At 44.0% G+C, this 13,432-nt stretch overlaps 2 protein-coding genes across 3 annotated transcripts in view; both read right to left on the bottom strand.

The window, feature by feature from the left end:
* Positions 1 to 496: 496 nt before the first annotated feature.
* Positions 497 to 10,311, bottom strand: LOC105478569 (H3.3 histone A). Of its 2 annotated transcripts, none has more exons than XM_011736020.3 (4): positions 10,178 to 10,311; positions 8,512 to 8,662; positions 7,192 to 7,345; positions 497 to 1,172 (listed from the first exon to the last, which is right to left on the bottom strand). In XM_011736020.3, the coding sequence occupies exons 2-4, from the start codon at positions 8,637 to 8,639 to the stop codon at positions 1,044 to 1,046; spliced, it is 411 nt and encodes a 136-aa protein (XP_011734322.1). In that variant the 5' UTR covers positions 8,640 to 8,662; positions 10,178 to 10,311; the 3' UTR covers positions 497 to 1,043. The 2 variants fall into 2 exon arrangements, with proteins under 2 accessions (XP_011734322.1, XP_070937570.1); XM_071081469.1 differs by lacking the exon at positions 10,178 to 10,311 and adding an exon at positions 10,041 to 10,169.
* LOC139355932 (POLG alternative reading frame-like) overlaps positions 10,070 to 13,432 on the bottom strand; it is a 28,987-nt gene continuing 25,624 nt past the window's right edge. The window contains exon 3 of the mRNA XM_071068645.1: positions 10,070 to 11,524. Within this exon, the coding sequence (XP_070924746.1) occupies positions 10,070 to 11,293 (1,224 nt within the window). The 5' untranslated portion in view covers positions 11,294 to 11,524. The remainder of the gene's footprint in view (positions 11,525 to 13,432) is intronic.

Here is a 13,432-nt window from a genome sequence, read left to right as displayed (position 1 = left end):
GGGCAGTTTCAAACACTCAAATGTTACAACTAATGGGATGTGTTCAAAGTCTTAGAAGGTTTAATTATCATTTCACATTAATCGTACCAATACTAAATAAAACAGGGCTAAGAATTACTAATGCTTGAGTAAGTTCAGGGTTAATACAGAGCATCTTAAAATGGCCCGATCTTGAATGCATTAATTTTTGAGCTAAAGACTGTTACACACTTTGTTATTAAACATTCATGAAAGCTGAATCTACTTACAGATTCCAGTATTTCCAGGTGATCCTGTTGATTAGCTTTTCGAATTACTGGTTCAGAAGACAACATATCCAAAGAGTTAAGACCACTGGGTAGTGGCAAGCTTCTAAAAATCAGAAATAAAGCCAGTTTCTTTTTGCCACCAAGTCTATACTTTGCTCATCTCTCAGTAAGTCTTGTCTCAGATATATGTAACTATTAAAGCATTTAATATTGAAATTATTTTGAATGTAATTGTAGGGCAAGGCTGATAATAAAGACCAAAAGCAGGTATAGTTTAATGTATTTTAATAGCAAACTTACAGGAACAGCACAGAAGACAGACAACATTAAAAACATGTACTTGCATGTAGGACAACTCAGTTAGAAAAGTATAGTGAATGGATGGAATCTACTGTATGATAAAAATGCTACAAACACCATTTAGTTGCCGTCAATAAGAAATTTACTTGTTTTAAAAAAATCCAAATGCTGGCATTGTCCAGAAAAATTTAACAGGTTTATTTATAATTATTATAAAGTTGAACCGCTGAAACTTGTTCACTGAAACATTTTAACTTGCATTAATGCTTTACGCCTCTGCATTTATATTAAAAATTCACACACAAATGAAAATGGAAAAACTGCCAATACCTGATTTCTGTCCCCTATTTTTCCACTCGCAATCATATACTTAGGTACCTTTTGACCCCATGGAAAAAAAATATCTAACGTTCAGAACTACCAATAACAGGAAGAAGAGAATTTTTTTTTTTTTTTTTTTTTTGAGAATGAAATGTTTCCCATCATAGTGGATTCTTAAGCACGTTCTCCACGTATGCGGCGTGCTAGCTGGATGTCTTTTGGCATAATTGTTACACGTTTGGCATGGATAGCACACAGGTTGGTGTCTTCAAAAAGGCCAACCAGATAGGCCTCACTTGCCTCCTGCAAAAGGAACGAAGAAAAACTTACTGATGGTGTTATTTACAATAGTTAAGACCCAACTATATGAATTAAAACAAAAAAGTTTTTGAACCCTTTAAAAAAAACGACTGGGCAAAATGTTGACAATTTTACCAAATGCTTACATTTTAAAACCTGTGAGACAAAGCTCAAAAGCAGATTAAAAAAAAAAAAAAGCTTAAGTCTTTTATGAAGTTACACAAGTCTAATTACTTCGTTACTAGGAAACTTCACTTTTTCTAATGGTACATGATTTCTAATAAACTGAAACATCACAAATAAAGCAAGAAATCCAATTTAACACTCTCATTCTTATAAGCAGAATCATGTTCAATCCAAATACTCCATCCCAGCCTAGTCTCACTCTGAATCCCATTCACACAGTATGTAAACCTCTGCCTTATCCAGTAGTATAATATGGTGAACTGGTTTTTATCACATGCTTCTCATCTACCTTCCCTTTTATACCTGTTTTATCATGAGAGTACTTTTGATTCCAGAACTTATCATAAGTTAGTTCCGTATTTCTTTTTGAGATGGAGTCTTGCTCTGTTGCCCAGGCTGGAGTACAGTGGCGTGATCTCAGCTCACTGCAATCTCTGCCTCCCGGATTCAAGTGATTCTCCTGCCTCAGTCTCCCGAGTAGCTGGGACTACAGGCAAGCACCACCATGCCCGGCTAGTTTTTTGTACTTTTAGTAGAGAAGGGGTTTTACCACATTGGTCAGGCTGGTCTCAAACTCGTGATCCACCCACCTTGGCCTCCCAAAGTGCTAGGCTTACAGGCGTGAGCCACCTTGCCTGGCAGTTTTTTATTTATTCATTCATTCATTTATTCAGTCTCCCTTTGTCGCCCAGGCTGGAGTGCAGTGACCAGATCTCGGCTCACTGCAAGCTCCACCTCCCGAGTTCACGCCATTCTCCTGCCTTAGCCTCCCGAGTAGCTGGGACTACAGGCACCCGCCACCACGCCCAGCTAATTTTTTTTTTTAGTAAAGACGGGGTTTCACTGTGTTAGCTAGCATGGTCTCAATCTGCTGACCTTGTGTTCCACCCACTTCAGCCTCCCAAAGTGCTGGGATTACAGGAATGAGACACCGTGCCCAGCCTGGCAGTTCCTTATTTATACACTTTGATCTATGCCCAGGAGACGTGCCCCTGTCCTCTACCAAGTACCTTCCTCTATGTACCCCAAAATTAACAGCATTTGTTGCCCTCTACTACTAATATCGATTTGTTTTTCCCCATTTGACTGTAAGATCCTTTCAAGTTATCTTATTCCTACTACCACTCAAAAATGACAGTATGAATCATTGATACTTAGCTTGTGAAGAGGAAAAAAGGGGCATTTCCACTTAGAATTAACTCATAACTCAAATTGTTAGTATACTTATAGCTGTCTGAAAAGCTGAAGAATCTTTTAGTCTAAGTCAAAACATCTGCCTTTTTTTTTTTTCTCTTTTTTTAAAGATTTGAGTCTTGCTCTGTAGCCCTGGCTGGAGTGCAGTAGTATAATCTTGGCTCACTGCCACCTCCATCCTCCTGGGCTCAGGCAATTCTCCTGCCTCAGCCTCCCAAGTAGCTGGGATTACAGGCATGCACCATCACGTCCAGCTAATTTTGTATTTTTAGTAGAGACGGGGTTTCACCACGTTGGCCAGGCTGGTCTTGAACTCCTAACTTCAGGTGATCCGCCATGCCTGGTCTGCTTACTCATTCTGAAATGCAGAAATTACCATTTTAAAAAATAACCATAAATCCAACAGTTTTGGATTTGGAACATGAAATGATAGGTTAGCTGGCTCTCCTTCTCTATAAGGAAAAGTTATTTCTCTGCTCAACATATATTAAGGGAGAAAAGAGTCTTATAGTTGTTATTTTTATTCTAACAAAAATTTCCAGGCCGGGCGCCACGGTGGCTCACACCTGTAATCCCAGCACTTTGGGAGGCCGAGGCGGGCAGATCACCTGAGGTCAGGAGTTTTGAGACCAGACTGACCAACATGGAGAAACCTTGTCTCTACTAAAAATACAAAAAGTAGCCGGGCGTGGTGGCATTTGCCTGTAGTCCCAGCTACTCAGGAGGCTGAGACAGGAGAATTGCTTGAACCCAGGAGGTGGAGGCTGCAGTAAGCCGAGATTGCGCCACTGCACTCCAGCCTAGGTGACAGAGTGAGACTGTCTCCAAAAAAAAAAGTACATTCACATTTACAGCTTCATCCTTTTTAGCACTATCACTACTCTTCTACAAGTTTCTTTCATTCAAATTGAACTATTTTCACGTGTGTTTCTCCAGCATTTGTCATTAACAACTAAGTCTTTACTTATCTACCCTTTAAGGCCCAGCTCAAGACTATTCTATGAAGGAGAAAATCGTATACTCGTCTCTTGCTCCTGTTGCCAGTGCAGGCAACACTGAACTCCTAGTTCCTTGGCACTCACACTGACCTTGCATTATCAGCCATTTTTTGGTGCCCTTAAGTTACTTCATAGAAATCTCATTTTATACTCAAAATGCCTTGTCCTCAAGTAGATTTTCATTATTTGCTACTTTTAAAAAATGTTTCTAGTCTATGCAATTAGTCCCTCGCATCTTACCTATTCTACAGGTATTAAAAGCAAAAGTCCTTAATATTCAGAGATTCATTCTTAAGATATTCTAGAAGTGGGTAGAAATCCTGGAAAAAATGGCGTATCGTAGCCTCCTTAGGGGCTCACAACACACATCAGCTATTGTATCAGGAAAGAAAACAGTTTAATTTTGCTTAACCTGGCACCTCGGGATTACAGAAAGCTAGAATGCTTTTGTGGAATGCGGTACAAGCTACTATGTGGGCAAACCACCAGGTACCATGATTCTGGTAGCCTTCTAGAGTGATCACTTAGAACTAATCAGATGCGGCATGTGGTAGCTGGGGCTCCCACTGCTGTCTTAGAACTTGGCTACTAGTTTATAAAGGTTGTGCCTGGTCAGCTCTGAGAGAAGATTCAACTCCCACAGAGGATCTGACCATGACCCATACATTTCCAATTCTATTACGAATAACCCAAAGTCCCTTAAAACATTAAGGCTGTAATGGGAATTAAAGACTGCCACACTAATTTCTGACTTAAAGAATTAATTTTGAGTTAATGGCAAAGAAAAAAAAAAACTACAAGAAAATATTAGTTTAGAACATTTTGAGTATATTCAAAGTCTGGCTTTTTACCATTTCAAAGCAACACTGTCCACTTAACATACGATATTTGGGTTCAAGTTCTCAGATATTAAAGGCAAAGACTATATTTTAAGTAAGTAAATTATTGATTATCTATGGCAAACTGAGACTAACTTCTCCTCTACCATTCTCTCACTGGACTACCTCCTATCCTTTAGTTGTAAAGTGTGTAATTCTAAGGCCAAAACCAAAGCACCTTTGGATTTCTACTTCCATTGTGATCTTCTGTTACCCTATTCCATTAACAAATTCTCCCAATCTTTTTTTTTTTTTTTTTTTTTGAGACAGAGTTTCGCTCTTGTTGCCCAGGCTGGAGTGCAACAGCGCCATCTCGGCTCACTGCTACCTCCGCTTTCCGGGTTCAAGTGATTCAGCCTCCCTAGTAGCTGGGATTACAGGTGCCCAACACCACACTCAGTTAATTTTTTGTATTTTTAGTAGAGAAGGGTTTCACCATGTTGGCCAGGCTGGTCTGGAACTCCTGACCTCAGGTGATCCACCCACCTCAGCCTCCCAAAGTGTTGGGATTACAGCCGTGAGTCACCGTGCCCGGCCCACCCTCTCTATCTTTAAGATAACTAAAATATATGCATTAAAAAGCAAACAGAGGCCGGGCGCGGTGGTTCACGCCTGTAATCCCAGCACTTTGGGAGGCCGAGGCGGGCAGATCATGAGGTCAGGAGATCGAGACCATCCTGGCTAACATGGTGAAACCCGTCTCTACTAAAAATACAAAAAATTAGCCGGGCGTGGTCGCAAGCGCCTGTAGTCCCAGCTACTCGGGAGGCTGAGGCAGGAGAATGACTTGAACCCGGGAGGCGGAGCTTGCAGTGAGCTGAGATCGCACCACTGCACTCCAGCCTGGGCAACAGAGCGAGACTCCATCTCAAAAAAAAAAAAAAAAGGAAGCAAACAGAAAGCACAAAAGCTTAACAAAGATCACTCTTTTCAATAAAGAGCTAACACTAAGAGAACTGTGAACAGAACAGGTGAACATTTTGCTTAAAATCAATACAACCACACTTAATGACAAATATGCAATAGTAACAATGGAAGTTTATATGTGAATAATTTTAAAAAGATGAGTCTTTTACCCAGATTGTTTAGTAAATTCAATTTAAAAGGCTGTATTGGCGCGGTGGCTCAAGCCTGTAATCCCAGCACTTTGGGAGGCCGAGGTGGGCGGATCACAAGGTCAGGAGATAGAGACCACAGTGAAACCCCGTCTCTACTAAAAATACAAAAAATTAGCCGGGCGCGGTGGCGGGCGCCTGTAGTCCCAGCTACTCAGGAGGCTGAGGCAGGAGAATGGCGTGAACCCAAGAGGCGGAGCTTGCAGTGAGCCGAGATCGCGCCACTGCACTCCAGCCTGGGAAACAGCGTGAGACTCCGTCTCAAAAAAAAAAAAAAAAAAAAGGCTGTATTATTGACATTTAAGCTAAAAAATGCTACACTTTTCAAGTACGGTACTGTGTTCTTTAAGCACAGTTCTAACTAGAAAATACTGGCAGCTTTGTACCAATGCTTACGAATCTTAGTAACGTTTCTGTATTTAGTAATAAACGAGAACTGAAGATAATCAGCTATTAAAACAGAAAATAAAGTTTTAAGTAAAAGCATGGAAGATTTTAGTAGCTGAAATTTCAGCAACTGAGAATTTAATGGATGCCTACTCCTGGAATTCACCAATCAACTGAAGTTTAGACTAACCATAGAAACAGCTCGACCAATTACACTTCAGGGTGGAATCCACCTATCATATCTTTCTCACATATAAAGCAAAAGCCCGGCACAGCAACAGCAGCCTTGAAAATCCTCCAATGGAGTGTACTTAAGATTCTGGATGCCTCCTCCCCCACCCCCCCGGAGTTTGATTCAGGTCTGCAATGGTGCTTGGCAATCAGCATTTTTAACAACCCCCAACTGCACACTTCTGATGGAGGTGGTAGTTTTACTGTATTCTGGAATACTTGCATCTAAAGAATCCAACTACACAATATAAAATAGGTTACTTAAACGATTGATGTTAATGACGTCTACATAAGTTTACCAAGTATCCTGTAGGAATTTCAAGTTTTGGTCTTGTCTTAAACAACAAATATCTCTAGAACAGTATTTCTCTAAGTCCTGACATGCTAGAGATGAAGATTAAATTCAATATGCTCCACATTTAAGTGGCAATCCCTAATCCCCTTTAGGAAACCACAAGGCAAATCCCGGTCCCTTTACATGTCCAGTATCACCTTTAAGCACTATTCCCCCCAACTTGCCAATCCAATCCTATCCTCCATTCACTGATCCTTTTACATCTTAATGCATAATTCTTTAATACTGCCTATTCCCATCCTAGCTCTCTCTACCTATATGTTTCTTCACAACCTGAAGACAGATTTCTTTTATTCTAGGCACTGTTGTTTGAAATTGTTACTGCAAATATAGACCTCTAATCTCAACTTCTTCTTAATGTCCTGCAGCATCCATAAACCAAACCAGAGGATTTTCTTTATTGTTTTTAGTGCAATGTTTCAAAATTTTAAATGGTATAATGGAATGTGCACTAAGCCGTGGAGTGGAGTCAAATGGGTTCAAATTATGGTTTTGTCATTTTCTATGTGTATGACCTTGAGCAATTCAACCTTTCTGAAGTCTCAACAGTGAAGTAATGATACAACTACCTGACAGGCTTGTGATTAAAAGATATAAGCATATGCAACAATTTGGAACTGTTCTTGGTACACAACAGGAATACAAACTCTCTTGAGTTATCCCCACCCACCATTTTACCTGCAAAGCACCAATAGCTGCGCTCTGGAAGCGCAGATCTGTTTTAAAGTCCTGAGCAATTTCTCGCACCAGACGCTGGAAGGGAAGTTTGCGAATCAGAAGTTCAGTGGACTTCTGATAACGTCTAATTTCACGGAGTGCCACAGTACCAGGCCTTTAAAAAATTAACAATAAAGAAACTGTTACCAAAAACATAAATAGCACAAAAAGGTAAGTGGGCAGCTTTACTGAAATGCAGTAATTTTTCAAAAAATAAACCACCCAACAATTCTTCAGCTTCAATATAAAATTTCCCTGATCAACTTAAGATGTGAACATTCAAATCGAGTAACAATACCTTTAAAGCAAAAAGCATGAACTTAAAATGCATTCTTAGCAAAGAGTTTATCAAAGTCCTATTTACTTTCATTTTAAAAAGTTATTCATGTATATAAAACTTGGGAAGGTATTAGCTGTCAGGCTAAAAAAGAAGTTGGCTCCTCTCAATTGAGTACCACTCTCCTTCCCTACACCCTCTATTATCTTAAGAGCCCTTAAAGATGACCAACACAACCCAATGAACTTCATTTAAAAATATACTTGTGGCGTTTAAGTTCTATTCCCCAGAATACCTCTGACTACAATTCATCCCTCATGAATTATTAAATTTGAATACACCCGATTGTGCAGTGTTCCTTCCACGTGGAAAAGTATTTTTTTCGAACTAATTGTCAGCAAGAAATTTACCTCTCATTCTGACTTATTTCTTCCACTGTATGAGCTTTTATTTTAAGTTAATCGTAGTGTCTGCGGAGGCTAAGTCTGGGCAACTTCTGCCCTCTAATGGCAGATGCCCTTAACAACACAGTGGCTCAGCTAGTGCACAATCAAAAAAGCCAATACAGAAGGAAATAAGCTTATCAAGTACACGAGGGGGTAGGAACTTTATAAAACACCCAATTTCGATTAAATTATTATTTTGCCAAAAGCTAGGAAAGATATCCTCAAAAGTGTATTCAAGAAAGCAACACGTAACTATTTTTAAAGAATTACTAATAGTTAACTAAAATGTCAACATATCCCATTAACATTATCAGTGATATACTAGGTCTCCTTAGACCTGTAGGTCAGATTATGGCTTCAAAGTTAAACGTTTTCAATAAAACCCAATACCAAACGTTATATAAAAATGATCATACAGTACATATATTTAAGTAGTAAAGTGTTCAAAAAAAAAAAAGTCTCTCTAAAGCAAAAACTTTTCCTGTTATCCATCTTTTTGTTAAATTATATGGATACATACCAGAGACTTTGTCCCATTTTTTCCCTGTTTTTAAATACCTGTAACGATGAGGTTTCTTCACCCCTCCAGTAGAGGGCGCACTCTTGCGAGCGGCTTTTGTAGCCAGTTGCTTCCTGGGTGCTTTACCACCGGTCGATTTGCGGGCAGTCTGCTTTGTACGAGCCATGGTACAGAGACCTCCTTACTTACCTACCAGCATGGAAAAATCAAAAATCACCATATGCAACTACTAAACATACAACTTTTCCTGCCACGATCACCCCCTCCCCATATCTGGAAATTATGATCAATATAAAAAATAATGTTCGTATTGTTATATAATTTGAAAGGGTGCAGATTACGTCTACCCAAAATCTTCTTGAAACAAACTATAGTACTAGAAAATTGTTAGCAATTAATGTCAATCACCTCTCAAAATGCCAATTCTGAGCGACAAACGGCAAAACAAAAAGACCTCGAACAGCCTTTGATCCTATTTATTTAATTAAAGTAGAAATTAGAAATGTCTGTAAACATTCCAGCCACAAACAAGTCAAAAGAACGAAGCCACAAACCACTGGAAGGTCTAGCCAAATTACAGCAAAAAAAGGTCTTCCTCCCCCCCGACTTTGGCTGCCCCCCCTTCGTCTGGCTGTTGATGAATTGCTGTAAATATCTGAAAATATTCTTGGTTTTGCATCGTTACAGTTATGTTGACAAAAAGGCGTCTCGAAAAAACAAGAGAGGAACAACAGCTACCACCAGCGAGCATTCTACAAAGCCCCGTCCTCGCGTCCAGTCTTCACAGGCTTCGCAGTGAAATGAAGTGCCCCGCACCCAGGCTTTAATTAACGCACGACATCCGCCGACCGGTCCACCCCAAGCACCACATAAACTTTCGGTTTTGCCTCCTCCGGGTCCCTCTGCACAGGGTCCCCTAACCTGCCCACCTCGCTCCCAGCGCCTCAAGCAGGAACCAACTCGCCTCCCAGACCAGAACAAAATGGAAACAATCGCAAAACGTATCGGATTCCGTTCCAAAGAGACAAAACACCAAATCGCTCGAAAATACCCCATCCCCTGCCACGTGCCGCCCTCCAAAATGCAAAAGTTTTTTTGCATTTCAAATGCATCAAGTTTCCGCTTCTCCAAAAAAGGGAAAAAAATGTCCCTCTTTTAAAAATTCTTGCTTTTTTGAAATGGGGAAGAGAGAAACGGGGGAAAAAATATGGTCGGTGACCAGAGAAGAGAGACAAGATGGTGAAGCTTAGCAACAACTGTGGGGAGGCAGCAAAAAGCGAGTTACCCCAGGGTGCGAAGCGGCGGCGATTTCCACCCCTTTCCCGCTCGAAAACTGGGGGCTGGGGCCCGGGGGCGGTAGTTAAGAGGCCCGCGCGGGTCGTGGTGAAGGTTTGGGGTCCTAGGAAGAGGCGGCGGGCGGGATTTCACCGAAGAAAGAGGAGCCAGGGGCGCGGGGAGGAGGAGGGAGAGCAGGCTCGGCGCCGCGGCGGTTGCTGCTGTTGGGCTGAGGCGGCGAGAGACTGGGGAGCCGCCGCCGTCAGAGGGAAAAGGGAAACTCGCTCCTTACCTCCATTTCTGGGCCAAAAAGTTTGTGGGCTAAGCCGGAGGGGCTACGGGTCCCCTCCCGGCACGGCCAGGGCCCGGTTCCCGGCTGACGACAAGCGGGGCTCGGTTCCGGGGAAGCGGGCAGACGGGGAAACTTACCCCCCTTCTCCTTCGGCTGTAGCTCGGCGAGCGAGAGGCGGCGCTGGCGTTAGAGAGCGACGGCGGCGCGGCGGCGGCTGCGAACACAATTGAAAGATGGCTGACACCGAGGCTATCCCCCAACACACGCCGCCCCGCCCCCGCGCCGCGCGCCAGCCAATCACACACAATGGAGGGAAGGCTCGGCCCCGCCCCCACAGCAACTCTCGCGCCCCGCCCCCTCCCCTCCCCCCGCGCGCCCGTTCGCTGGCGCGCGCTCGCCCCTCCCCCGCGCGCCGCCCGCTCCCTCCTCCAGGCCGCCTCGCGCGGTGTGTGTACAAACACAAAAGACACGCTGAGGGGCCGCCGGCTCCCGCCGAGACTGCCGCCCGCCCCCGGCCAGCCCCCGCCCCCGGCCCTGCACTCCCATCCCGCTCCGTGTGCGCACGGCGTCGAACCCCCGAGGCCCGGGTTTGGGGCGCCCGGAGGGAAGTAGGGGGAGGGGAAGGCGGGCGGAGGCGCGGCGGGTGAACGCCCGGCCTGCGGGCGTCTCGGGTCGCGGCGGGGAGGGGAAGGAGGGGCCGCCCCCGCGCAGGCCCTGGCGCGCGCCTCCGAGGAGACCCGGGCGGCAGTGGGGGAGGAGGACGCGGTCGGCCGGGTCGCCGCGCCCCATTGGAAAACGCTCCCCAGCAGGAAGCTGGCAAATAGGAATCCAGCGTCCCGTGCCCGCTGTCGGACGGGGTCGCTGCGGCAGCGGGAGGGGTGGACCGACGGCCTCCTTCCCGCCTGCGCGCTGGGCCAAGTGCGGCCGGGTCCTGCGGGGCCGGCCCGAGTCCGCCGCAGAGAACTTGATCCGCTCAGACTCCTGGGCCGGCCGCTTGCGTGCAGGGCAGCTTCTCGCCGGTGTCGGCCTCCAGGATCAGGGGACGGGGCTCGCTCTCCTCCTGGGCCCGGGCCCCCGACGCAAGATGGCTGTGTCGCGTCGGCCTCTAAACAATGTGTGGAGCGAGCAGCTCCTGCACCAGGGCCCGGTGGCTTGTCCTGCCCGCCTGTGGGGCCGTGTGATCTGTTTTCGGTAGGATTGCTTTGGAAAGGAATTGCCGAATATAGATCGTCAAATGTCCGCAGCTTCTGCATAGTTTAGAAGAGGCTGAAAACAGTAGAAAGAAACCAAACATGGTTTGGGAATTAGTACATCTACCTGTTTTCCAATTCTCAGTAGCGTAGGAAACGGACTTTTCATGGCCCAAGTTATCCTCATGACTTGTCAGTTGATTGGCTTTGGAACCTCTGAACCGTCCCTAGATGGTATTGACGCTTCACAACTGTGTGTGAAGGTTTTCAATAGAAGGGTCATGCAAATATCCCCTAGGGTAGTGAAGGAGGAAAATTTCATAAATGAAGGGCAGTAACGATTTGTAATCTGAAGATTTCACAAAGCATCTTAGTCATAAACATTATCCCGAAACAGATACGTGGAAATCAGATATGAGGAAAGAAATGGATTTGTCCAAAGTCACTTAAGTGAGGAAGAGACCTAGGAGAAACAAACAAACAAAAATCCAGGCCTCCCGTTTCATTATTACTTCATGAATGTTAAGTGTCCCTGGTTGCTGTGCAGAACACATGCAATCTCTAGTCCTATCCTAAAAGCACATATGCAATCAGCTTGGGCCGAGCTGCCAGCAAAGAATTTCCTATAATTCAAGCCAAGATGAGTTATTTTGCTTGTTTTTTGTTTTGTTTTCGGGAAACCAAAATATTTATTGTTGGATTTATCCAGGAAGGCTGTTCTGCATTAGTTAAATCCATCATATCTTCAATAAATGTTAAATAACATGGGTAATGTTCTCTTTGTATGCTGGATTTTTCAATAGCTCCTACTTCTTGGCTTTAAAAAATATTTCTAACCAAGGGTCAGACCATTTTAGTAGAGTAGTTATGATCTTAGATTATTTGAACTAACTCAGCTGTCCTTTTGTGAAATGGGCATAATAATATTTATCTCAATGAAGTTAGGCCACAAATTCTTTCTAGTAGGTTCAAGTACTTAAGCACCTGGAAAGGTGACTGGTTACCCTCCTAGTGGCTTCAGGAAGTTTTCTCACTGAATGAATATTTGAGTGCCAACTCTGTGCTCAGCACAATTCAGGGGTGCTGGGAATGCAGCAGTGGATAACACAAGCGCTGTTCCTGCCCTCATGGGGCTTATGATCTCTGGAAGCACTGCTTTGCACAGGGAAGTAGCACCAGGAGAGGCGAAAGAAAGAGGGACTTTGGAGCCCCAAGATTGGCAAAAACTATAGCTAAGGAGAGAGGTGAACTGTGGAGTCTAGATAATGGGAGAGGAGAGCTGCCAGAGCAAGAAGGGATTCCCACTGGGCCCTAGGGGTCAGTCCTGAATTGGTTTTACTCAGGCCCAGCACAGTGGCTCACGTCTGTAATCCCAGCACTTTGGGAGGCTGAGGTGGGTGGATCACTTGAGATCAGGAGTTTGAGACCAACCTGGCTAACATGGAGAAACCCTGTCTCTATTAAAAATAAAAAATAGCTGTCATGGTGGCACACTCCTGTAATCCTAGCTACTTAGGAGACTGAAGTGGGAGGATTGCTTGAATTCGGGAGGTGGAGGTTGCAGTGAGCTGAGATTTTGCCACTGCACTTCAGCCTGGGTGACAGAGTGAGACTCCATCTCAAAAAAAAAAAAACAAAAAGCAATAGAATTCTTGGGCTAATAATGACCTCAACATTCGCAGTTAAGAAATGGGGGGGATGGGAGCAAAAGCTTTTAAGTTAAAATATTTTCCCTAGAATAGAGTACTTATGGCCACGAATTTAGATTTGTTTATAAGTAGAAAAGTAGAATGGAAAGGACTTTTTTTTTTTTTTTTTTTGAGGTCAGGAGTTGGAGACCACCTTGGCCAATATGGCGAAACCCCATCTCTGCTAAAAATACTAAAATTAGCCAGGCGTGGTGGCTCACATCTGTAGTCCCAGCTACTTGGGAGACTGAGGCAGAGAATTGCTTGAACCCCAGGAGGTGGAAGTTGCAGTGAGCAGAGATTTTGCCACTATACTCCAGTCTAGGTGACAGGAAGACTCTCTCAAAAAAAAAAGAAAAATATGGATCATTTATCTTGAGGCTTTGGATTCACACCGTCTGTCTAAAACTGTCCTTTCCCTCAGTCTTGTCCAGTAAATAGCACTATCATTTACTCAACTGCTCAAACCAAAAAGTACAGAGCCTCCTTGAGCCTCCTTTTCTTTCACACCCAT

Source organism: Macaca nemestrina, chromosome 1, assembly GCF_043159975.1.
Source record: "Macaca nemestrina isolate mMacNem1 chromosome 1, mMacNem.hap1, whole genome shotgun sequence".
NCBI lineage: Eukaryota > Metazoa > Chordata > Mammalia > Primates > Cercopithecidae > Macaca > Macaca nemestrina.
The sequence above is the reverse complement of the archived record's forward strand: the minus strand, read 5'-3'. Positions and strand labels throughout refer to the sequence as shown.